The sequence below is a fragment of the Choristoneura fumiferana genome, chromosome Z (assembly GCF_025370935.1).
Source record: "Choristoneura fumiferana chromosome Z, NRCan_CFum_1, whole genome shotgun sequence".
In the NCBI taxonomy this organism is placed as follows: Eukaryota; Metazoa; Arthropoda; class Insecta; order Lepidoptera; family Tortricidae; genus Choristoneura; species Choristoneura fumiferana.
Genome location: NC_133472.1, coordinates 30,139,729 through 30,164,401, shown reverse-complemented (window position 1 = coordinate 30,164,401; position 24,673 = coordinate 30,139,729). Strand labels below are relative to the sequence as shown.

Sequence of the window (24,673 nt, the reverse complement as noted above, 5' to 3'; positions counted from 1 at the left end):
TGTCAAGCGTAATTGATTAAATCTGCTTTTCTACCAGAGACGTATATTAAGCTCTATATTATAGCTTAAGAAGCGCATAAAATCTACCAATTAGGACGCTTAATAAGCAACTAACTTATAGGAATAGGTTTCCGTTTGTCATCCTTCGTGTACAGAACTCTAAAAACAGTTGCGCCTGATTGGTAGATACATACACATCAGTAGCTCCGCAATTTAGCATGTCTCTGGTGCAAAAGCAGATCAAACTCGGACGAAATGTTGGAACCTTTTTATTATTCTCAGGTTACGAACATTTTCTGTATCAAACATCCCAACCATCCACTTCATTGCTATTCTGACACGCTTGTTTTAATGTACTAACAATCATTGCAAATTTATGCAATAGTATAACTGTAACAAATGTATGATAAGTTACCTTTGCGATAATGGTCTTATTGGTGTTCTGAGAGATAATGAGGTGATATTTACTTCGTTCCTTATGAAAATAGTCCGCTAAAACCGCTTAATGAGGAATGAACTCAACGTCTGTTGTCTCTGAATGGATACGACACCTTTTCTTTTAACTCCACGGTTTTATTAACCTTTGTAAATACGTTAAATACTTATGCATCGCCTTAGTGCGGGGAATTTGGCTTCGGTCCTTGTACTGGTAATTTTCACCATCCACTTTATAGCACTAGTTAGGTAACTAGCAGGCAGCTAGTGCACTCTCGTAGTCAATGTCGATACTTTAAAAGAAGTTTAGTTTATTATTGCAAAATACGGGTTTTTGCTATACTGGTTTCATTACTTTAAGTTTGTATTTCTTGCAACAAGTAGGCACTTAACTTGATAACAAGGCTGGCGTGAAACATTAAATTAATTCAGTTTTAGTATCATCAGGAAACTTGAAAAACAAATAAAGGATGATACGATAAATGTTGTTTTTGACACCTACGAGAAAGGTTAATTTTAATGTTTGATAAGAAATCGGTGAGCCAAACAATCCTTCTAGGTTCGTGTTGATACCCTCCCGACCTCAATTGATAGCAAATTCATAGTCATAGTTTGAAATAATCATTGTTTTTACTGCTTTTTACAGCTTTTCCATGGAATATTAACTACTGTAATCAATGAACATTGATTGTTAAACACATAATTAGCGCAAATTGTTTTCTCTGCTTCATTAATGCCTCGTAATGAGATTATGAACTCCGTTACAGCGGCGTATCTTATTGCGTATTTAGTTTGACTCGTTTAAACTGTTTATTTAGAATGAAGCTAAAAGTGCTTTATTTGATGTTTATATAATATCAGGTTTCATTTAAAAAAAAAAAAAAGTTGTAAAGCGTTCTATTGCACAACGGGCGACTTAACCCGTGTAAAGCGCTCGGTTGTTTTATGCGATAAACGCTGCGTTAAGCGCAATGCGTTTGACGCACATTAATTTTGTATCAGACTAACTTTTGCCCGCGACTTCGCTCGCGTTAAATTTGGGGTAACATAGATTTAATTTCTACGATTTTTTTTCGTGTTTTGATTGATTTTTCAGAGGATTATATGGAAATACAAATACAGACAGACAATTCAAACGAACGATAGTGCAAATTTTCGAATTAAAAAATCAACCTACGTAATCATTATTCATTCCATCTTTGGACGCCTGTTTCACATATTCAGGAGTAGAATTTCGGAACACGTTAAAGTGCCTACGTGTTTCTTTACTGCAACTTCGTACACGATAGTTATTTGACAATTCCCGTGAGATAAGAAAAAGCAAATTCTATAGACAGTTACACTATTTAATTTTTTTTTCTTTATAGCTATATATTTAAGTCTCTCATTAAGTCATATGTATCATCAAAACTGAACGTATCGAAAGTAAAATTACGTATCAGAGCTACCCCTGAGGAGTTCCCTCATGAGGAACTCCTTATACCGTGGGAATTTCGGTAAATTCTGAAAATTGTTTTTAGCTGTTAGTATTAGCTACTGCCATATTTGAAGTCTCTTAATAATTGTTACGGAAATAAAGTCATTTGGAAGTGAAAATATAAATCCCATTTATTCCCTATCGCGTGGGAATTTCGAAAAATCCCTTCTAAGAGAGAGAGAGAGAGAGAGACATTTATTTACACATATTCAATACATAGAAAAAACACGTTAGGAAGAAATAATCATCGAATAGTATAAATTGGGGCCCACTCAGCATAATGTTGCGGCAAGCCACAACGCTGTTTTTCAGTGGGACCCAAGTTAGTGTACCTCTATGTCACTTAAGGTATATGTGTGACAAATTTGGGCTGTGCGTTTATATATCAGTCAGTCAGTCAGTCAGTTAGGACTTTGAATTATATATAATGCGTGCACTTGACGCTGCGCTCACCGCGTAAGACAATGTTTGGTAATTAGATTATCTGATGCAAATTGATGTGCGTCAAGCGCATTGCGTTTAACGCAGCGTTTATCGCATAAAACAACCGAGCGCTTAAAACCCCATGATAAAATAATAATAAATATCATAGGGCACTTGACACCAATCGACCTAGTCCCAAGCTAAGCAAAGCTTGTACTATGGATACTAGGCAACGGTTAAACATATTTATATTATAGATAAGTACATACTTAATACATATTAAACATCCAAGACCCGAGAACAAACATACGTATTACATATTTATACAAATATCTGCCCCGGCCGGGAATCAAACCCAGGACCTCAAGCTTCGTTGGCAGGTTCTCTAACCACTTGGCCATCCGGTCGTCAAATTATATATATTATTTGTTTACTAGTGTTTACACGCGGCTTCGCTCGCGTAAACTATTCGATCTGGTAGTTACGATTGAAATTCCGGGATTTTACAAAATTCCCGTGGGAAATCCCAAAAATTATACTTATCGTAATCTGCATTGAGTTGTTGTGTTAAGAGCAACTATCCCGTGGGAATATTATAATAAAAGTAGCCTATGTGTTATTTCAGACATCCAGCTATCTACATACCAAATTTCGTGACTCTAAGCCCAGTGGTTATTATTTCTTAGATGTTATCCCTATCCCGTGGGAATATCGGGATAAAAAGTAGCCTATGTGTTATTACAGATGTCCAGCTATCTACGTACCAAATTTCATCTAAATCCGTCCAGCCATTTTAGCGTGAAGGAATAACAAACATACACACACACACACAAAACTTTCGCATTTATAATTATAATACAATAATTAGGATAAGTAGGATTCGTAGGATAGTCAGTTACCTGCTTATATATCTAGTGAATAATGTTTTTTCATCGTATCAAGATACCTAAAGTTATACCAAAAGTATATGACTATTGTCAAGAGGGCGCTATTAGTTCTTATTTATATGGCTATTGTTCAGTATAGTCGGAACAATGCTTTTTTTTTCTTTGGCGACCTTAAACCTGAGGAGGAACGACCTTCTTTCGTAATTCACGTAATCGATGACTCTGATTCCGATATACCTAGAAAGTTTATTAAGTTTATTAATAACTATAATTGCTGCTTATTTTTACCAGACTAAAATGACATCTTGACTTGTCTACAACGTTTACCTGTTAACTCCGATGTTAATTTGAAAAGGTTTTGTAGCGAAGTAGTTTCATTCCCCAAGCGTTTTTTTCCAGTAGTTTATTATAAACATTATTTACAATGATCCGTTGTTGACTACGAATCGTTTTGGGCATTTTTTGTTATTGTTCAAAGAAACCGCCACAGTGAGTGAGTGAGAGTTTAGTTCCAATGAAATACCCCAACATGGCGAATAGTCATATATTTCTGGTCAGGCTTTAAATACGAACTTTTCCGACAAAATACATTATTCATTACTTCTGTACAAAAACAGTGATAATAAAAAATCACAAAAGGGTTACGAACACTGTTTCTTATGCTATGCATATCTACAAATCTGCAACTGGAATGCCGAAAACGCCGATGGGCGTCTGTTCTGCAGAAGCGTCGGCATCACATCACAGCAAAGTACGTAATCTGCACGGCTACTACGAAACTCGAAACTCGAAGTTCGTATCGTACCGTGTACCGTCCCTCTCGCTCTCGTATTAAATAGTATAAGTGTTAGAGGGACCACACGACACGAACTTCGAGTTTCGTAGTAGCCCTGCTGGCGCGCGGCAATGAATGGGTTAAAGAGCTTTACAGACTGCAATGCAGGATAATGAATAGATTTCTTTTTCCCTGAATGGCAACACTGGCATAGATAATAGATCGCTCGTTTTTGGCTCGAAATTCGAACTTGTGATTTTATTTTGCTTAATATACAAAATGTACACCCAATATCATATTTTCTCAAGTTTTTCGCGATTCCCAAGGTCAAAGAATCGAATTGCCTTAAAATTCGAGAGAAATAATGCGTTGTTTGGGGGAAACGTGTCAAAATAGTGTTGTAGAGCGCCATCTTGCTCTGTCATGTTTTTTTTGTCCCGTTCTGGCGGTTCACTTTTATATTATAGATAGCGCCCTGAAATGTATCAAAAATGTATCTGAAAACTATTATGATCACATCTATGGTTGATCGATATGGGACGATCCACGAGCTTAATTGACATTTGTGTGTGACCATGCTCTTTTATTAAATTATTGTTTGTTCGCAGGGTGTGCGCGCCATGTAAAGGCGCAAGAGTCGCCACGCAGCAAATGCAGACGTAAATAACTATGGCGAAAATAATATTCAATATTTTATTTATTTCATATGTATTACCTTCAAGAATTAATGAATTTAATGTATGTACCTAAGTGCCACTGTCACGTATGTGAATATTCAAAGCAACGCCTGAGTTTGTATTCGTTTGACGCTGAACCTCAAAGGGTAATATAGTAACGTGGTAGCGTGCTCATAAATAATAGCTATCTATTCTTCTAATCTGGTGTCTATAGTATACTTGTTAACGCGGTTGAATAAAACATAAAAGGGATGAATATTGTGTCGTGTTAAGGAAAATGTGTATTATAAACCAATGATAATTGAAAAATTCTAGTAAACTATTATTGATTTGTTCCCAAGTGAGAGACGTAGAATTAATGTAAAATAACTGTATAATATCAATGTGGAAGATTTGGCCAATCTAAAACCTGCGATGAATACTCAATTGGTACTCGTGCGGCATGAAGGTGAGATGAAGAAGGATTGGCAGCCCCGAGCGCCGCGCCCAGCGAAGTGGCCAGCCCAGGTGTCGGGAAGGCATGAACATGGTTGGTTCTAGAAAAAGATGTACAAGCTGTTTTGCTCTAGCGTAACTATAAAATTTTTGACCAATCGCCTAAATTTTTCCCAAATTAGAAGATTACAAAATAATGACTGTTACCTATACAAAAAATAACTACCTATATTTTTTTATTTAGCTAAACTGTCGTTAAGGCTATTGGGAATATTTGGTGTTCAATAAAGTGGAGTTTAGAAATCCTAGTGGTAATTTAGTACATTCGTAGATATTGATGTACTTTTTTAATATAAATATTTTCTATACATTTCTTAATTCTAAAGGCAACATTAGTTTGCCCAACATAGTGTTTTATTATTTTGCGTGAACGAAAATACGTGATTCGGCCTCACCTAGTCTATTTTATATTTGTATATTATTAAAATTGTGTATGTAATACTATTTAGTTAACAATTTTTATTTTATTTATTTTAACAATGCAATTATTTCATATGCTTAAGGTTTGCCTAATCTAATACCAAATATTGTTCTTGAATATCTAATCGGCGATAGTGAAATGGTTGCAATCGTTGCTGCGCAGTCACAATGGCGGGTGCACTGTAATAAGGTTTCAACCTTATTGAATAATTAACTTGTTTTAATTTTAATAATTTGCACATTGTATAGCTAGAAAAGATCTGAGATATTATAATTTTACTCGGACGGAGATCTTTATGTTTTAACTTATGTATGAATGCTGTGTAAATTATGTGTGGGTGTCAGAGGAGCCTGGCCTTGATTCTTAAGTGAAAAAGTGTCAATGAAGTTAACACATTGGCTATCGAGGGGTTAGGTCGCTGACGTTCCATGTAAAGGTGCACAATTTTACTACATATAGGCTGTACCTTCTTTTTACCAAGAGCATTTTTATTTACCTCGAAACCAGTTCTTTAACTTTTTTAGTAAGTACTGGTGCCATATTTTTTCGATTGTTTTTATTATTTAAAAAAAGTTTAATAACTTATTTAGATTAAGGCGTAACATAATTCTAAATTTAATGAGAGATGTACTTGAAGTTGCGTTATAGTTTGTTGGAAACCATTTCGGTAATGAATACGATTTAACCGATGCGCTGACTTCTCGTACAGCACAAATTAATGTTACATTTAATTGATTTTGTTTACTAATTAATTCATTGTGTGATAGGATAGTGATAATGGTTACATTTAAGGTTGCATTTGATGAAACAGCCTTCATACTGGAATGTTGTATTGAGCTTTACTTGTATTGTGGTTTTATTTTGATATTACAGTTATTGTTGGTTTGATTAAAGGTAAATCACGAGTTGGTGGGAGAGACGTCACTAGAGCAAGGGCTTCTCGTTCTTCTCAATTAACTACTCGAAAAGTTATTAGTTAACCTGATTCCAACAATTGACCCCGAATTTTGACTTGACCAAAAATCGAAACTTCACACGATATTATCACACCTTATTTGTAATCAATTATGATACGCGTTAAATCAGGTCCTGTCATATTTTAGACGAAGTCTCGTTTCCACCGACTCGATGTTACTAAGCTTGAATTGCTATGCCACAAGTTATATTTGAAATAATTCATACGTACCTATTTATTTAGTTATATTTGCCTACTACGAACAGTGTGATAGAATCAAAATACTGTGTGCTTTAAAGTCTGCATTAGCAAAAACTATAATTTTAAAATATCTCTTGTAATCAGTTGAAGCACCGAGTGGAGTAAAAAAGCAATGCTTTATGTTCTGCGTGGATCGATGTGTTACGTGGTTTTTATTCGTGTATATTCAGTAAACATTGCAGATCACGCACTTGTTTTATTTGACATCTAATTCGATAGTAGCTAGATCGAACGACTCTGTAGTCTAATCTAAAATCAGCTCCGAATCTCTATGTAACTTTGACACTAAAAAAAAGAAAAAAAAGAGTTTTTTTAACAAAAAAGTAAAACCGACTAAATTAAAAAATAAAATAAAAAATAACAAAGAATGGAACCGACTACAAAACCCTTGAAAATATTTTTGTACCTACTAGCTAGAAGTCGGTGCCTCAGCACGAACCAGCAGGAGTGGAACAATAGTCGTCTACCTCACCTACATACTATGGGTTTCAATCCCTCCTGCTGGGTCGTGTTGAGCATAGCCAAAGTACATCTCACAACGATACCGTAAGCCCGAACACGGCTTAATTACGTTGATTTATAACAGAGTTCCATTGCGTACCTTACGGCGTCAGCATCAGATCAGTTCGAAAGAATCATTAACTTAAAGCTTCTTCTTAGTCGCTTATCGAGGTATATTCATCATGATCGTTTATAGACGAGCGAGCATTACTTAGCTTTGACGAGTTCCATTGGTCATCTACGGTCTTCTTCATCAGGTCCAGTTTACCAAATGATATTTTCTGAATGTAAATGCTTATCTTAATGCTAAAAATGCCAAAATGACCATAGGTGTGCCTATAAAATTTGAGGTTTGCCCTCGATTTTCCTAGGGTCCCATCATCAGAATCAGATCTTGACTTGGTGACAATGGGACCACCTCAGAAGAGTACTCATTCGAATAAAAAAAGAATTTTGAAAATCGGTTCAAAGTTGACTCAGTAATCGGTGAACATACATAAAAAAAAGAAAAAATACAAACATTGGAACATAGAACCTCCTGCTTTTTTAAAGTCGGTTATACATTGTGACAAAAATCAAACATATAACGTATTAATTTATAATACAAAATTACTGTGATACCATGATTTGGGTGGACAAAAGGTTGTGAATTAATTTTTGGTCCATTCAGTGTTTTTTATTTTCATTATGTCAGGGTTTGTTTACTTCATGTTTAGTTGTACTTTTACTGTAAAATGGTTTCTTTGAATAATAGTAAAATTATATAATTGTTCTTATATCGCGAGTAATAAATTAAATATCGTTTTCAGATCAGAATGAGTATCATTTTGAAGACCGGTTTTGTAAGTATCACTCAATATAAAATTTCAACCACAAACCGTTTTATAAGGAAAATTGTTGCTGGACATGTCCAAGATGTAGAGGAATTAAGAACAAAACAAGGACAGTGTTCAAATAATTCAAGCTCGCATCATAACACAAACATCTATTACTAAAATTAGGTAGTTAAAGTCTATACAAATTGCTTTGTTAATGACAGATTCATATGAGTATGACAGATGACGGAGCCTAGATTATTTCTTCTTTTGGCCACTATGAGCGCTGCGATAGATTTCATTACCCCCACCTAGTACTTCGCACCCTCCCAATATATGTATAATTCTGCTATGAGATGTTTTCAGATGACCAAATAAAACGCAAAATAATGAATCAATAATATATTGGTACTTAGTGACTTAGCGCGAACATTAGCGAGCGACAGTTATTTCGTGACACAAATGGTATCGGTTGTACTCACGCACAACCGCTTACCTACACTTGCCTAAAATTAACGAGTATCTTATTATTCAAACCATTAAGTTTTCGTACTATAACAATGCTTGGAATGAAAAGCGAGATAAAAAAAAGTATATTAAAAATGCAGACCACATTTACTTTCTTTTAAACTTATTAATCCATATTAATTAGGAACTATACACACCGGCTATTACGCGGAACAAAAAAAAACTCAATTCTTTGGTAGTTCTGTAGCTGGCTTTTGATTAGTCTTCGTCCGTGACTATGTCCATTAAATATTCCGGCATGTATCCTTATGGAACTAGTGCTATTAGTGTCTACACTTTTTACACTTAATATGGATATCAATTAATGTTATTATTGGAGTAAAACTGGGCGAATTCTTGTTCTATTTCATCTTCCAGATCTGAATTATTATGGCATGTACCTGTAAGTGAAACAAAAAGTTAGCGGTAATTCAAAACAATATACATGGTTTTTGAGTATGTGAGAATGTAGATTCATTAAATTATGGATAATTTCAGAAAAAAGGTACATATTTAAATGTGATATAGAATACCCGTAATCTAGGACGTGATATATCATATATTTTATCATCAATTCATAAAATCTTCTATGTAGTACCTAACTACTGAGCGTATTCTAAACATTATTCTACTAATAGAAATCCCTGATTGACATACATAGACTACTTTTTATGACAGGAAAGTAAGTCTCGGGGAGACGCAGATAAAGTTGCGGGGAACAGGTATTTTTATGTCCAAACTACAGCTATATTTGCTATGCGGGTCCAGTGAGGATTTAAATCTTCTTACATAACGACTATGTTAAATTGCTGAACAGCTGTAGGTAGGCAAGTAACTATGGTGCTTTCATGGTCAAATTAAAAATTCCAGAGGCAAGCTACTAACTTTGAACTCAAGAGTCCTTTGTTCAATGATCTGATAGTCTGCCACAGCTTCTAAGTAGGTATCGACTGAACTTGTCTTTCTAAACAAAGTTGCTATTTTGTGTTGTGCTGTGCGATAAGAAATAATTAGGTATAATTTGTGAAATGTTTGTGCATAGTAGCATTTGCATGGTTAGAAAGAAAGAAACCAGATGCCGTATTGATTGTGCTAACTTTAGTTGCACGCCTCCATTCTTTTTTCATGTTCTCCAACATATAACGAAACCAGTAATTAATTATCAATTTTCTTGAACAAATCTCTCAACAGAAATTAGAAGGTTTGGTCAATTTTCAGTACTTTGAAGGACATTTTCTCCAAACAGGTTGAGTTTGGGCAGCTAAAAAAAAATACGTGTCCGTTATTTTAGACTACTCTATAACATATATCAAAATAAATCAAATCGGAGTCGGACAGTTGGGTTACCCTTCCTTGTTAGAAGGACTAACTATCACAGGCTTTACAAGTTAACGAGTAAGTACTTAATAGCCGCGCGTGACCTCACCTGGTCGGTTTTTTGTTGTAAATGTTTAATGTATGCAAGTATCTATGTATAGATAGTGCCATTCACGATGACGCGCGCCGTGGTTCTTATTACAATGGCATTAATGTCTAATTTCGACAAGATAACGCGTCTTCGTGGATGTCACTATCTATATGTGCGGGTCAAATCTTGCAAGTTGAATTTGACCCACTTCCAGTGGTCGGATTGACTTGAAATTTGGCATACTTATGTAAATCTGGTGACAATACAATAATCTCATCGGGCAGTGATTTCTAGTGGTCCAGCCAGGATATCGATCGTCTCTGCAGGATGGAACTCCTCATCGGTAAATGGCATCGACTTTAAAATTTGGTACGGAAATGTAGTATGACAATGCAAATACAGTCAGCAAAAAAAGCTTGTATTAAAACCTGAAAATATGTACCTAGGTACCTACCTAACAGGAAATTAGTTTATTGGTATAAATATAGATCAAGCATTTTTATTTATTTAACCATGATCACAATTTATCTGTACCTAGATAAAGCTCTTAATAATACTAGACTAAATTAAAATAAAGGGTCCATATTTACCAAAATGTACCTACAAAAACTTGTGGCATGTTCCGACCGACTTTATTTAGCCAACCACCTTTGTATAGAGGTATCATAGGTAGTTCATAGAGTAGGTATTCTAGTGGTATTCTAGTATTTTGCGACACCCGGTATAAGCAGGTACAGTCACCAGCATTAATATCTGCCACAGCGGAGCGTGCAAAAATATCTGACTCGTCCTTCCGGCCCTAGAAATAGAGTCGTATCAGATATTAATGCACGCTTGTTGTGTCAGATATTGGTGCTGATGACTGTACTTCATTCAACTAATGGTTATATTTGGCGACTTAACAATATGCGATGCAGGTATGTAAGTAATATTTATTTCGTAACTCTTTATTATGTGCTAAAACAAGCACTCTAACACTAGCTGTTGAGACTTCGTCTGCGAGAATTTCGTTTATAATTTATAACTAAGTACAGTCAGCATCAAAAGTAGCGGATCACTTTTTTACTCTGTCGCATTGACACATTGACAATCTTACATGGCGTTTGGTACGTGGCTGTAAAACAACAAAATACGAAATTGTATAGCTACTGTACATATACGATTGTCTGGGAATGGCCTCCTCAGGATCTCAAACTATCAGTATGAACAAGTAGCTGTAGCCCGCGACTTTGTTTGAGAATAATTCTAAAATTAACCTGTCTTTCTCAGGGTCTCAAACTATCCCCGCACCAAATTACATCACGATCTGTTGAGTATTTTAAGCGTGAATGCGTAACAAAACATACTTTCGCATTTATAATATAAGTAGGTAAGCACATTAATGCAGTTGACATTCGCTACGGCATTTAAGTGCATGCATACAATACTTCATTGAATTATGTATTATGTATATGAAGTACCTTCTTATAAGAGAAGTAGTAAGAAATCGGTAAGTAAGTTAATTATTACTTACAACTATCTAAATTGTATAACATAAGCCTTATTTTTTTCAATAAGTACGTCATTCTTCACTTTTGCATACTTATACTAGGTACATAGTGTGTGTTTGCGCCTCATGTAAAAATGACGTCACAAAGGCGTCTAGTCCCGTAGCCAATAGAATAAAATCTAATACGAGTATCCAATGAAAAATCCCGTAAACCAAGATATTAGGGGAATGCGGCCCTGATCCAAGAAAGACTAATATGATTACTATTTCGTATGGTTAACTATTTAAGAGTTAGTCTTTATTAAAGATGTTATCGCAATATTTCAGTAAATGCAATGCAATGTCACGTGACAAAGTTATCGAGGTGTCTGTCAGAAAATCATTGCACGAAAGTGTTCTGGGCCAGACGCATGCGCCGCCACAGGCAGCGATGCTTTGCTTCGTTTGTGCTTTTATACCTATCACCAGGGGCGGATCTATGTAGGTATTAGGCACTTTGAGCCCCATTGAAAACAACAGAAAATATTGCGAATTAAAAACAACTGAGATATTAAATTAGTTGATTAAATTAGGCAGGCTCTCCTAGTAGTAGTCGCGCTAGTCGGGGGCCACAAACAACTCCCGGTCCGCCCTTAGCTAAACGTAATGAAACTATGAATATATTACCTATACACACTCCTATACATATAATTAAGGAACCTACTTACTATTTGTTATTTTATTGAAGTTGTATACTTAGGTACATGACAAGTTTTAATACTTGACTTAGGGGCTGTTTCACCATCCATTGATTAGTGTTAACTGGCGGTTAGGTGTGATGCCGTCTCTATTTGTTTTGTTCGAATAGACGGACACGGCATCACATTTAACCGTCAGTTAACACTAATCAATGGATGGTGAAACAGCCCCTTAGTGTCAATAATCCTACTAATATTATAAATGTGAAAGTTTGCGAGTGAGTGAGTAAGTTTGTGAGTGATTAAGTATGTTTGTTAATTCTTCACGCTGAAATGGCTGGACGGATTTGGATAAAATTTGCCAAAAAGTTAGTTTATAACCTGGATTTAAAACATAGGATACTTTTTATCTCGATATTCCCACGGGATAGGGATAAAATCTCGATATAACAACCGCTTGGTTTAGAGTCATGACATGAATTTTGGCATGGGTGTTTTAATATAACGTCAACGAAAACCACGATGTAATTTTAGGGAATGAGGGCTATCGTTTTTAGGGATCCGGAGCCAAAATGGCAAAAACGAAACCCTTTAGTTTCGCCATGGCTATCTGTCTGTCTGTCCGCCCGCGGCTTTGTGTAAACTATGCCGACAAAATGGTACAATAAAAAGTTTTAAAGGGTTCCCCCCCCCCCTCAAATCTAAACCGGTGGGTGGAAAAACTATGAGATTTGTCATTTCGGAGACCTCACGCTACACTAGCGCCTCTAGCGGCGAATTCATGCACGGTAACCCTCATTCCCACGAGAATTTAATAAAATCCCGGAATTTTAATTCAACTGCTGTATCTAATGATTTACGCGTGCGAAGCCGCGGGTATACGCTAAGTAGTATTTTTATAAGCAGTAAAAGACTGTTTCACATTCACATCCACTTAGGTAACTGGACAGTACTTATTTAAATTTAGTTGCTATGTTAACACATCTAATGCTGCTGATAATGAAATGAATCAATAAAACAATAAAAAAAGAAAAAATAAGCATCATGAGCATCATTACAAGATATTTGGTAAAATATGAAATAACCGATGAAAACGCCCTAATTATGGAAATGCATAAATATAACTAATCCGGTCTCTAATCATAAAAATGACATTCCGATAAAAAGTGTAAAGATTATTGCCGTTAGCAACGTAGAGTACCAATACCAAGCACGTTAAAAGCGTTGATTATGAAGTCGGGACCGAATATTTTTTTGCATTTTCTACAACCGAAGTACCATACCACCACCATTTAATAAAATAACTTTTTGGACTAACCTTGATGTTTTCTAGCTTAACAGCACTTTTTCCACGATCGCTCGGTGTGATATATCGCATGTAAAAATATATGTACCTAATTAAGTGCAAGGGAATATTTACAAATAAAATTAAAACAACATGTTAATCGGCCACATTTTAATAACGAGTTTTTTTGTAATCGGACGACATTTTAATGCGTTAATTTATTAGAAAACTAACTAAATTAAATAAGAGATTTTTTTAATTAATAACTAGCGGAGAGAAAGTACAGCCAGCATCAGATAGATCAGAGGCAGACAGAAAATTAACTCACAAGTATTTCTACCATGTATGGCCGTGTTACTTTTAGCACCAAGTTAGCAGAAAAAGTAAGTAAGATAATCTGAACTAAATGAAATCAAGATAAAAGATAGACGAGGTGGTGAATGTATTATGGTACAAAAGTTTTCATTAACTTTGACGTTGACTTCAGTATATATTAACACCCTAAATATTACAAAATCTGATGACGATGATTCAATACACCATACCGATAAGTCATTTTCTGGTCATTTTATACGGCACAGTTATGTAGGTAGGTAAGTGTGGTGGCATGATGGTGGTGCAAAGCGTATGCGCTTGCGCTAGCAAAGTTTTCTTAGTAGCTATTTAAAATTTCATATTTCGTTGTATTTTTTTGGCGTCATTTGCAATGTCGAAAAAATCTATTTATTTTGAAAATATAATTAAATCGATTATTTCACCAATGCACATTTCCCAGGACATTATTTTGATTTATTGTATGTGACGACAGTGTGTCGAAGTTATTTGTTACTTAAGAAAATAAGACGTAAAACGTCATTTCATTACGTCAAGCGGACGCTACGTTACGCGCAAGTAGTTAGATAAGGACTATAGCTGACGGTAACAAACATAAACGGAGTCGTATGTTACGAGGGCTGCCTTTTAAGTTCTGTCGTTTGCAAGCCTCCCGTGATTATTAAAAAAAATTAGGAAGTAACATTTTAAAATATTTGAATTTAGAATTCGAAAACAAAAGAATGTCTCGAGATCGGCTGAACCGTTTTAATACAGCGTCGGTTCAAAGTTGACAAGTCAGTTGTGAAAATGGAAATTTGGAAGGAAAATTTACGTGCGATAACTTTTTACAACTTCAAAAAGGGTTTAACGCGTCTTCAGTTCTTTGAAGGGGTCTTATATCGACTGGTAGGAAATTTTTAGTCATAATGTATGGGTTGTCATAATGTAATGTTTGACATCTCTTTTTTTCTCTGAACCTATTTATTTTTCAGAATTGTTATAAAACAAACCTAACCTATAGAGTTTTACATGATGACCATTTAAAAAGTTATGAAAAATGTACGTTTTCAGCGGGGGAAAAAATTATGACTAACAATAATTATGATTAATATTTCATTATGACTTATAAGATTATGGCAGTCGAAAGGTCCCCGCTTTGAATAGCTGACTACGGTTTTTAATAATAAAGCACCATGCATCCGGACTGTGGAACGCTGTTATTTAAAATTTTTACGTGGTTGCTCTAGTCTTAGTGATAGGCACCGTGAAGGCCGATCAAAAACAGCCGTAACCCAGGAGAACATTGATGCTCTACGGCAACTTCGGACTGGAATAAATGTTACGAAAACTGGTCCGATCTAATGAAAACGTGCATTACATATCAAGGTGATTACTTTGAAAAACAATAAATACCATTTAACTCTTAAATTGTCTTTAGTTTTCCCAAACGACACAATATAAAAGGCAACCCTCGTATCCTATCTTATCTTCACTTTGTATTTCTATGTATTGTGGTGAGGCAGATGGTCATATGGTGGCATAATAAAAGCTGCAGGCGTTAAAATCAAAACAAACATCACAGCTCTTAGCTCTATGGCTAAATGCTCCGAACAAGCTGTGGAACAAGTCAATCGACGGTGGGGTAAACAACACTTGCATGATTTGAAACATTGTGAGTTATTCTTATCCTTACATTACAACGTTACAAATTATTATTTGTCAAAGATTGCAAGTCGAACTTCGACTCTATTAGTTATTAAATTGACTTGAAATTTGGTCAACCAAAAGTACCCCTGCAGTTAACAAAAAAAAATTGTATTTTTTTTAACAAAAACTTATTTAAATATCAAAATAGACTCCACGACCCGCACGCGAGCACCACAATGCGAGCGCGAACAATGGTGTATTAATTTATTTGATGTTCAACACCTGTAGTAGACGTCATAGAATGATATACATAGGTATAAGGAGGAAGTCTCCTGTTTTTGTTCAATACCTAAGTATTAAAACTTAATTTGATTTCTTTAACGCTACTCAACCGTTCAACCACACATTGACGTTTATTCGTATGCGAACCCATACATAAACAACCGAATATGTAAATAGTTACCTACAATTTTCCGGGATAAATAGCTATTTGTGCAACAAGAGAGCAAAGTTGTTTTTTGATGCGAGTGTTGAATTTGAATCCCGAGTAAGCGAAGTATTCTATAATTGAATCACGAGCGTAAGCGAGTGATTCTAGGTTAGAATCCTGAGAACAGCAAGGGATTCAAACACACGAGATGCAAAAAAACTTTGATCTCGTGTGACACATACAATTTTTCACCTCAGCAGCAAGAACATAATTTAAATGTAACAAAACAAACCACAACAAAACAACCACATTTTTTAAAATATAATCCGAGTATTAAGAAACAAATACCTATAATAATCACATTTAAAACCCTTACTCAAAAATGATACGTACAGTTGCGATTACATCTTTAAAAAGTCACCAGAAAGTTAAGAACAATACAAATCTCATAGGTACTCATAACATGCATTGTAATTTGAACCTAGAACTTCTTGTAAAATATGTCATACTTATTTTTTAATACCGCAAAAAGCCTCACTTTGGGTCATTAAAAAGGTTGAACAATAAACGTATAATTTATTATAAATGTTATTAAACCTTTAAATATGGTTTTATTAAGATTTAGATTTATATTACATAACCAAAAATAGTTTTTTTACAAATTCATTAAATTTGACAAATGTTTATTCCAACTGTAGAGGCAGTATACGGAATTATTTTATAAAAAAAAAACAAGAGAAGCGGCTTTCGTGCAACGAGGTTGCATACTTTATTAAAAGATCGGGAAAATTTACATTTTGGAAATATTTTGTTGTCATGTAATTTTTTAGGTATCGGTATATTTTTAATACCATCCATTTAATTTAAGATTGTAATCAACACATTTGATCCTATCACAGCATTTTTGTGTACCTACTGTGGAGATTCATTACTTAGATGCAAATCAAATTATCAGTGTTGTTAAAATATATGAATAAAATAACAGAAAAAAACAGGCAGCTTTTGCTATGAGAAATCAGTGAGCAAAATCGCATTTTGCTCACTCCGTGAGACCAAGTAACATTTAACATTTTTTTTTTTAATGTTGACAGTGTCGGGTCTACTCACTGAATTCCACATATTTGAACTTCACTTTGATCTGTCACTTTCACTTCAACACGCAAAAAGCGAGAGATAGGATCAAATGTGTTGATTACAATCTTAAATTATTAAATTTATAATATTAAAACTATATCTATACTATACATAATAAATTACATAAGAACGCAATATTTCTAAAACGTAAATTTTACCGCTCTTTTAATAAAGTATGCAACCTCGTTGCACGAAAGCCGCTTCTCGTTTTATTTTTATAAAAGAATTCCGTATATACTGCCTCTACAGTTGGACTAAATATTTGTCAAATTGAATGAATTTGTAACAAATCAATTTATGTGTATGTAATAGAAAACTTAATAAAATCATATTTAAAGGTTTAGTAACATTTATAAAAAAATATACGTTTATTGTTCAACCTTTTTAATGACCAAAAGATGAGGCTTTTTCATCAAAATTAAAAAATAAGTTTGACATATTTTACAAGTAGTTCTAAGTTCAAATAACAATGCATGTTATGAGTATGAGATTTGTATTGTATCTACTGGACTGGACACTTTTTCGTTCCGAATTCAAAACCTCTCTACTTACCGCTTTTGAACAATGTTTGGCATTCTTAACTTTCTGGTGACTTTTTAAAGATGTAATCGCGATTGTACGTATTATTTTTGAGTACCTAAAGGTTTTAAATGTGATTATTATTTGTTTCTTAATAATCGGATTATATATTTAAAATGAGGGCTATCGTTTTTTGTCTCACTAGATGGCGCACTGTTGCGTGAGGTTTTTAAGTGTGGCTTTCAGAGTCTGTTATTACGGGCGTTAAAACAAAGTTTAGATTAAAATCATATTTATAACACCTTAAAACCGTACCATAAAAATATCCAGCAACCACAGTGTTGCTTAGTCCCGCTTTGTTCGGAAAAAAGGGAGGACAAAAGTTTCCGAAAGACAAAACTGTCTCAAAACACAGACATTCATTGCCCCTTAACGCATAATTGCCATAATTAATTTCAGGTAATGCAAAATATTCACATAAATTTTCTAATTATAAATAAACCCGCGTAACTCACCCAAAAACTATGAGATTTGACATTTCGGAGACCTCACGCTACACTAGCGCCTCTAGCGGCGAATTCATTCGCGATAGCCCTCATTGTGTTTGTTTTGTAAACAGTTAGGTATATGTGATTTTATTCTTATGTTACATTTAGATTATGTTCTCGCTGCTAAGGTGGAAAATTGTATGTGTCACACACGAGACCAAAGTTTTTTTGCATCTCGTGTGTTTGAATCCTTTGCTGCTCTCAGGATTATAACCTAGAATCACTCGCTACGTTCGTGATTTACTCGCAACAAAAAACAACTTTGCTCTCTTGTTGCACAAATAACTATTTCTATTGTTTTCCAAGTTTATTCTAACAGTTATTGTTGTTTTTTTTTGTCTGCCCGTCCGCCCCTCCCCTCCCCTCCTAGAAAAAAATCCTGGATCCGCCCCTGATGCCAAATATCACGAGGATCCGTCGTTCCGTTTCGACGTGAAGACGGACAAACATACCACACACTGTTTGTAACACCCACTTTCGCTTGTATAATATTAGAATACTAGCTTTTGCCCGCGGCTTCGCCCGCGTGGAATCTGGTTATTGCGCGCTGTTCCCTCGGGAACTCTGCATTTTTCCGGGATAAAAAGTAGCCTATGTCACTCTCGAGCCCATAAACTATCACTATGCCTAAAATCACGTCGATCCGTCGCTCCGTTTCGACGTGAAAGACAAACACACACACTTTCTCATTTATAATATTAGTATGGATTACTTTCGCATTAGAATATTCCTTTCGCATGTATAATATTATTAATTATTAGTATGGATAATGTCTACGAGTTGGATAGTAGAATTTTATAAAATTAATGTGATGTTGTAAAGAATCACACAGTCCGTTGTTGGTTCATACGGGCAAAGTTGAACTGATCAGCCGATAGGGATAGAATTGTAATTACTGTCATTAATCTTATGGAAAATTTAGTTAGTGACAACTAATAGAATAGATGGTTGAAAATTTGACAAAACTATTAAGTATGTAGTTGTTCCGTAAGTTAGTACAATTAATTATTAAATTTTAATTTTAAATTTCTTACTACCTACTAGAGTTTGTTATTAATACCTCTGTTATGGAAGCTACATAGCAGTATTCATCATAACCAAAGTATTTGGCCTACCTACCTACCTATCTATTCGGTTATAAAACAATGACTTTGTACCTATGTAAGAATCATGTGTGATAGAAATTTCATTAAAAACTAAATTTATAAAAAGGTTATAAATAACTAGATATATTATTTATTATAGTCAAATCTTAAAACACAGTGCCGGGGGGCTACTTCAAAATTCGTATCGTCCTCAACTGGACGGTAAGATACTAAGTTCGATTTTAGAATTTCGTAGTACCCCCTTAGTACACATCAGCCAAATTAAAATATTCGACACGTCGCTACGCGATATAACTTAGATCGTTTAATTTTCACCTAAAAATGGTAAAAGTCCGCATTTAATTATATTACCTACCTACCTACTTAATTACGCTTAGGTAACTGCCCATTTATACATTTATTAATATTCACAACACACCTAATTTAAAAAATAATATATGGACTTTAATACATATGTCTTCACATATACAAAATACTCAAGCTATAGGTACGAATAAAATAAAGAAATACGATAGCTACACAGGCTGGATATTCTAGTTTTAGATTAATATTACTTCACATACTTATGAGTAATTTAATATTTTGACATGTTATTGGTACAACTGACAAAAAAATATAAAAGTATAGTTTCATTTCAATAAAATCAGCCTTTTTCGGCTTGATCATCGTGTTTTAAGCATTGCTAAAACCACCATGCATGTGTTGTGCATTCACCACTGCTATTAGGTATTTATATAACATTAGAGTAGACTAAGGCTCTTTAATAAACAAAAACAAGTAATGATACCTAGTGAAGTAAATTCTTTGAGTATTTAGCTAGATAAAATACTCAAAGCGTAAATTTTACAACTTCTTGAAACGAAGTTACTAAAGTTGTTTTAAAAATTGTATTTAGAAGTACCTAGTCACTTTATAATTGCGCAAATACCGTTAAATACACTATACTTACAATTTTTTATTAGACGAGTACCTAACCTACGCTACCCCACACTGGATCTAAGAAATTTTCGAACAAGAGCATAAGTGGATCTGGGCGCCCTTGCTTAGCACCCCCTACCCCCCGCAGTTTGTAATAAATAAGCCGTAAAAATACAGTATCACCAACATAATAATTATGTCTCACTTTTACGCGCCTAATAGCCCTGGAAGATGTAGTTAACTGTAACAGGAGCCTGTGATTTTTTACCCATAATTAATGTTTCGATATTGTTCTCAGCTTAATCCACTCATCATTCAGTTTATCACCCTATTCGTTTGTGACGTTAAGACGGATATAAGGCGCTTTTTAGTTTAAAACTAGTTGATTGCATTTTGGAATATTGAAAAAAAGAAAAGTACAATTAAATATGTACAAAGTAAAATCTGTAACCTATCTTAGCATTATGAACATAAAATAAGCATTGAATAAAAATAAACCACTTCAACTAGGTACCAACATAGAGATTCTAACTTCAATGGCATAGGTGGGCGTCAGTGGTGTCCGTGCGTCAGATTAAAGTTAATTACTGACAGAGTATACTTAAATCGTTATCTTATCATAATATAGATAATATCAAATCAAGCCTATTAAAAAGATAACAGGGTGCTTCAACATGCCATCACAGTCATCATCTCTGTTTATATATTATTTCCTCAGGCAGGAAGCTCATTTATTTTGCAACTCTATTGTAAGGGGATAGAGTTATGGTTATGTTTATATGATCAACTTATAGGTATATTGTTGAAATGTTAACGATAATATTTACCTTAACCTTAACTGATGCTACTATTCAGACTTTAATATGATACACTTTAATCACAGTGAGTTTGTAGTTCCATATTGAAACAGCAATAACATTGACTTACTTGCTTGACCTGATAGACTTGGAAGTATAGCATTGATGCTAGTTAATGCAAATTTATAATGTTAGAAACATTAAAGTAATATAAACATTAAATTAATGAAATTCTAATGGGATGTTATCACTGGCATGTTAGGCAATTTTGGAAAACATAATTATAGGCAAGCAACAATCCACCCCATAGATACTTTAATCTATGTTCCAGGTGACCCATATATAGAAGGAACTTTTTGCGTATAAAGTCTGAAAATTTCCCACCTGGCCTGCAGACAGGGCGAAATTTATTTGTAATACAGTTTAAACATGAATTATTGATACATTCAATCATAATTCATTGAATAATAATTTAAATACTAATAATTTATCTACTAAGAATGTAATGGAATGATGTGAATTATAAGATATAAGATCAGCCATTAAAAACATGATAAGCAACTGCATGTCAAGCATGTGATGTCTTGTAACATGCTGGTCAGGTGACAGGTGAATATTGAATACTGATGACAGTCCCATAGGTAAAATTACCAGTTTATGGATATATTTCAGTAGAAAATTTTGTTATGTAAAAATGTTACCAAAAATGCATAGTCATTGTGTTATTATGTAAACTTTACCCCTTCCATGCCTATAAGCACGTTTTCTGTAAAAATGCTTTGTGAGGAAAAACTTTACTACTAGAATAAGAAGAATAAAAGATAATATGTACAGGAGGCTTAGCATTCCAATGTCCAGATTGGAGAAGGGGCTCGGCGCCGTCAAAGCAGACCTCCTTGCAGCATCCCTTATGTTGGAGGAGCCATACACGGCCTGCAAGTACTGGTACACTGCCGGGAGGTTCCAGGCGCCGCGCGCGAGCCTGCACTCGCGGCACTTGTCCACACTGGGAAACTGCATCTTAGGATGCTCCGGATCCTCAGTGACATCACCAGCCAGTCTTAAGTTAACCTCATTGTGAGAAATCCATAACCAAAGGATAGCTTTATCATTCTCTTTCACATCAAATAGTTTGTTTCTAGCAGCCATGGCTTGGAAATGCTGAGAACACTCTGTGCAGCCAAAGAAATGCTTCACATATCCATGGAGCGCCTGCAATACCTTAGGGCCTTCGTTTCCAGGTTTGAGAGCCGCATTCACAGTGAGAGTATGGAATAGGGTCCATAGCCCACACGAGTAACCACGGTATTTAGGTTCACTTCCTTGGCAACCAATGTACTCCAAATGAGTGGTGTACACAGGAGCATGGACTGTCTCCAATCTTTTCACCAAGTCGAATACATCTCCACCATTCCACTCTGACCTAGTAGCAAGAGTGCGTCGCAAGTCTTGAATGTATTCCTGGAGATTACCTCTGAATGGAAAGGAGGTCAGCAGAACATCTAAGTAATTAAGTAGAGCTTGAAGAGGTTCTCCTGTCAATATTTTGTACCTTGTCACTTCAGTGTGTAAAGAGGTTTTTATAGTTTTCTCCAAATCACTGTAGTAAACTGTATCAGAATTGTCAAAGGCTGGTCTGCCAGTTGTGTGCTCTGGTCTGTTCTCACTGTTATAAATGTTACGAATCGGAAACACATAGTTCTTTGAAGTAAGGAATGTGTTAATTGCTTTGAGTAAGTTAGATTTTGTTGGGTTTTTAGGTGTGAGAGGAGTGTGGTCTAGGTTAGGTTTCACTGCAACAAGGCCAGGGAAGTGAGTCACGCCAGCCAGCCCAGCCAGCTCACTGGCCTCATACACTCGCTTCACTCTCACATTAGTGTAGTCATTCACATCTAGAGCAAGCTCAGACCCAATGGTACTGTTTTCTGACTCAAACACTAGAAATGTGTACATAATTTGATTTGGTACATCTGTAAGAGCTGCTGCAAAACTGGAATATGAGGCAATGCTGAGAGGAGGGGCAAAAGCCAAACGCCCCAATGATTGCTCCTTCTGCATTTTATGTATTAATTGAATTTTTAATTTCTCACTTGTTTCTATAGCATTCAGCTGCTCACCAACATTGGCATTTCCTTTAATATAGTTTTCATGAAGATACCGAAGAGATGGATAGGCCATTACCTCAAATTGCCTGCATATTTCATTGTTTTCTTCTTCTGAACAATCTACAACTGCTAGTTGAAGAATATTTTGCCAAGTTTGTAATTCTGCAGCCAAGCTTTTATACTTTGATGAAAAAGCTCTACAATGGCCACAGTAACTATTATAGAACTGCACCACAAGTACTTGTTTTCGGCCGTAAACTTTTCTTTCGAAGTTACGTTGAGTTAAAATCACAACATGATCTGACTTACGATACAGTCCTTGCTCGTCCACATCGCCATCGCCAGCTATAACTGCACCACTGACTAAAGTCGCAATGAATGCAAAACATACGACAAAAAATTGCCAGCTGTTCATTTTTGCAACTTCTTAAGTTTCACAGAATATATCAATATTGAAACTATATCATAATCGAGAGACTAAACACAACCGCGACAGACAGTGAGCAACTAAACTTAACTAAGTAGAATCATAGAATGTCCTATTTCACAGACTTCATCCGTTCCGTGCAAATCGAATACGTCATAGTTTCAGTTTGTTGAGTATGAGTACTCTCGAAAACTATTCACTGTTTTCCGACTAGACGATCAATTCGTCCTTCTCAATCAACTGGATCATCGCATCGCATGATTGATTACGTCTACGTCTACGTCAAAATGTCAAATTAACGTCAAAGTCAAAGTGATTGATGTAATGGCGCGTACACACCGGCCCAACGAACGCCAACGAAGGATAACCTTCGTTGGCGTTCGAAGGTGCGTCAAACTTCAAGCAAACGTTCGTTGTTTATAATATGTAATATCATTGTTGGAACCTGATTCCGGCTTGCATTATACGATATGAGTATAATTGATAGTTTTATATACTACTAGCTGTTGCCTGCGGCTTCGCCCCCGCTCTTTGAGTAAAATATTCAAAGCCCCCGTTGTATTTTTTCTAAATTTTCTTTGTTAAAACCTTCTCCTGACAATAACGAACGCAACCAAATAATAATTAATGAAATCGGTCCAGCCGTTCCCGAGTTTTGCGCTTAGCAACACATTTTACGATTCATTTTTATTTATATATATATATAGATATATATATATAGATTATTATATTAGATTATATAGATAATGAGCTCTCCATACTTAAGTGACGTAAACGGTGTGAAATATAGACTAGGTATACGAGAGGGATAAATCAGACGTCTGCACGCTACCACACGCTACGCTCTTTCGCTTCAACTTGAGCGTTCGTACGTTGGCCTTCGCCGACCGTCCACCATACCGTTCCCCTATATCATAAAGTACTCTGTGACCGCCACTCTTCCGATCGCCGGCATACGCTAAGGATCGATCACAACGAAACCCATTCATTGGCGCTCGTTGGGCCGGTGTGTACGCGCTATAAGTACAGTGCGACCGGATTGTGTACGTCAAAGTGGAACGTGGCAAAAACCAAACTAACTAGCCTTGTTTGCACTTTACTTTTAGTGATTATTAGAATGTTTTTACGATGATAAGTGTAATGTTAAGAAATCGTTTACACATTGCTTAGTTTAGTTGTGCTTTGTGCACAGTACGGTAGTAGTAGTAGTAATAGCCTTCAATAAAGACGGGCTCATTC

General features: G+C 35.3%; 2 protein-coding genes across 3 annotated transcripts in view; one reads left to right on the top strand and one right to left on the bottom strand.

Annotated features, from left to right (window-relative positions):
* Nucleotides 1–6,992, top strand: part of Flo1 (flotillin-1) — a 32,616-nt gene extending 25,624 nt beyond the window's left edge. For both annotated transcript variants that reach the window (XM_074096104.1, XM_074096114.1), the window contains one exon: nucleotides 4,606–6,992. Coding sequence is in view for 1 of the 2 variants with exons in the window: in XM_074096114.1 (XP_073952215.1) it covers nucleotides 4,606–4,623 (18 nt within the window). In the remaining variant the exon portion in view is untranslated. The remainder of the gene's footprint in view (nucleotides 1–4,605) is intronic.
* Nucleotides 6,993–8,509: 1,517 nt separating this feature from the next.
* On the bottom strand, nucleotides 8,510–23,513 carry LOC141433941 (sulfhydryl oxidase 1-like). Its single transcript, XM_074096095.1, has 2 exons — nucleotides 21,735–23,513; nucleotides 8,510–9,030 (listed from the first exon to the last, which is right to left on the bottom strand). Exons 1-2 carry the CDS (start codon nucleotides 23,420–23,422, stop codon nucleotides 9,018–9,020), a joined length of 1,701 nt encoding a protein of 566 aa, XP_073952196.1. The 5' UTR covers nucleotides 23,423–23,513; the 3' UTR covers nucleotides 8,510–9,017.
* Nucleotides 23,514–24,673: the final 1,160 nt, after the last annotated feature.

What these genes read in the sequence shown, in the direction of transcription:
- LOC141433941 (XM_074096095.1), bottom strand. Translation starts at nt 23,422, where the DNA reads ATGAACAGCTGGCAATTTTTTGTCGTATGTTTTGCATTCATTGCGACT.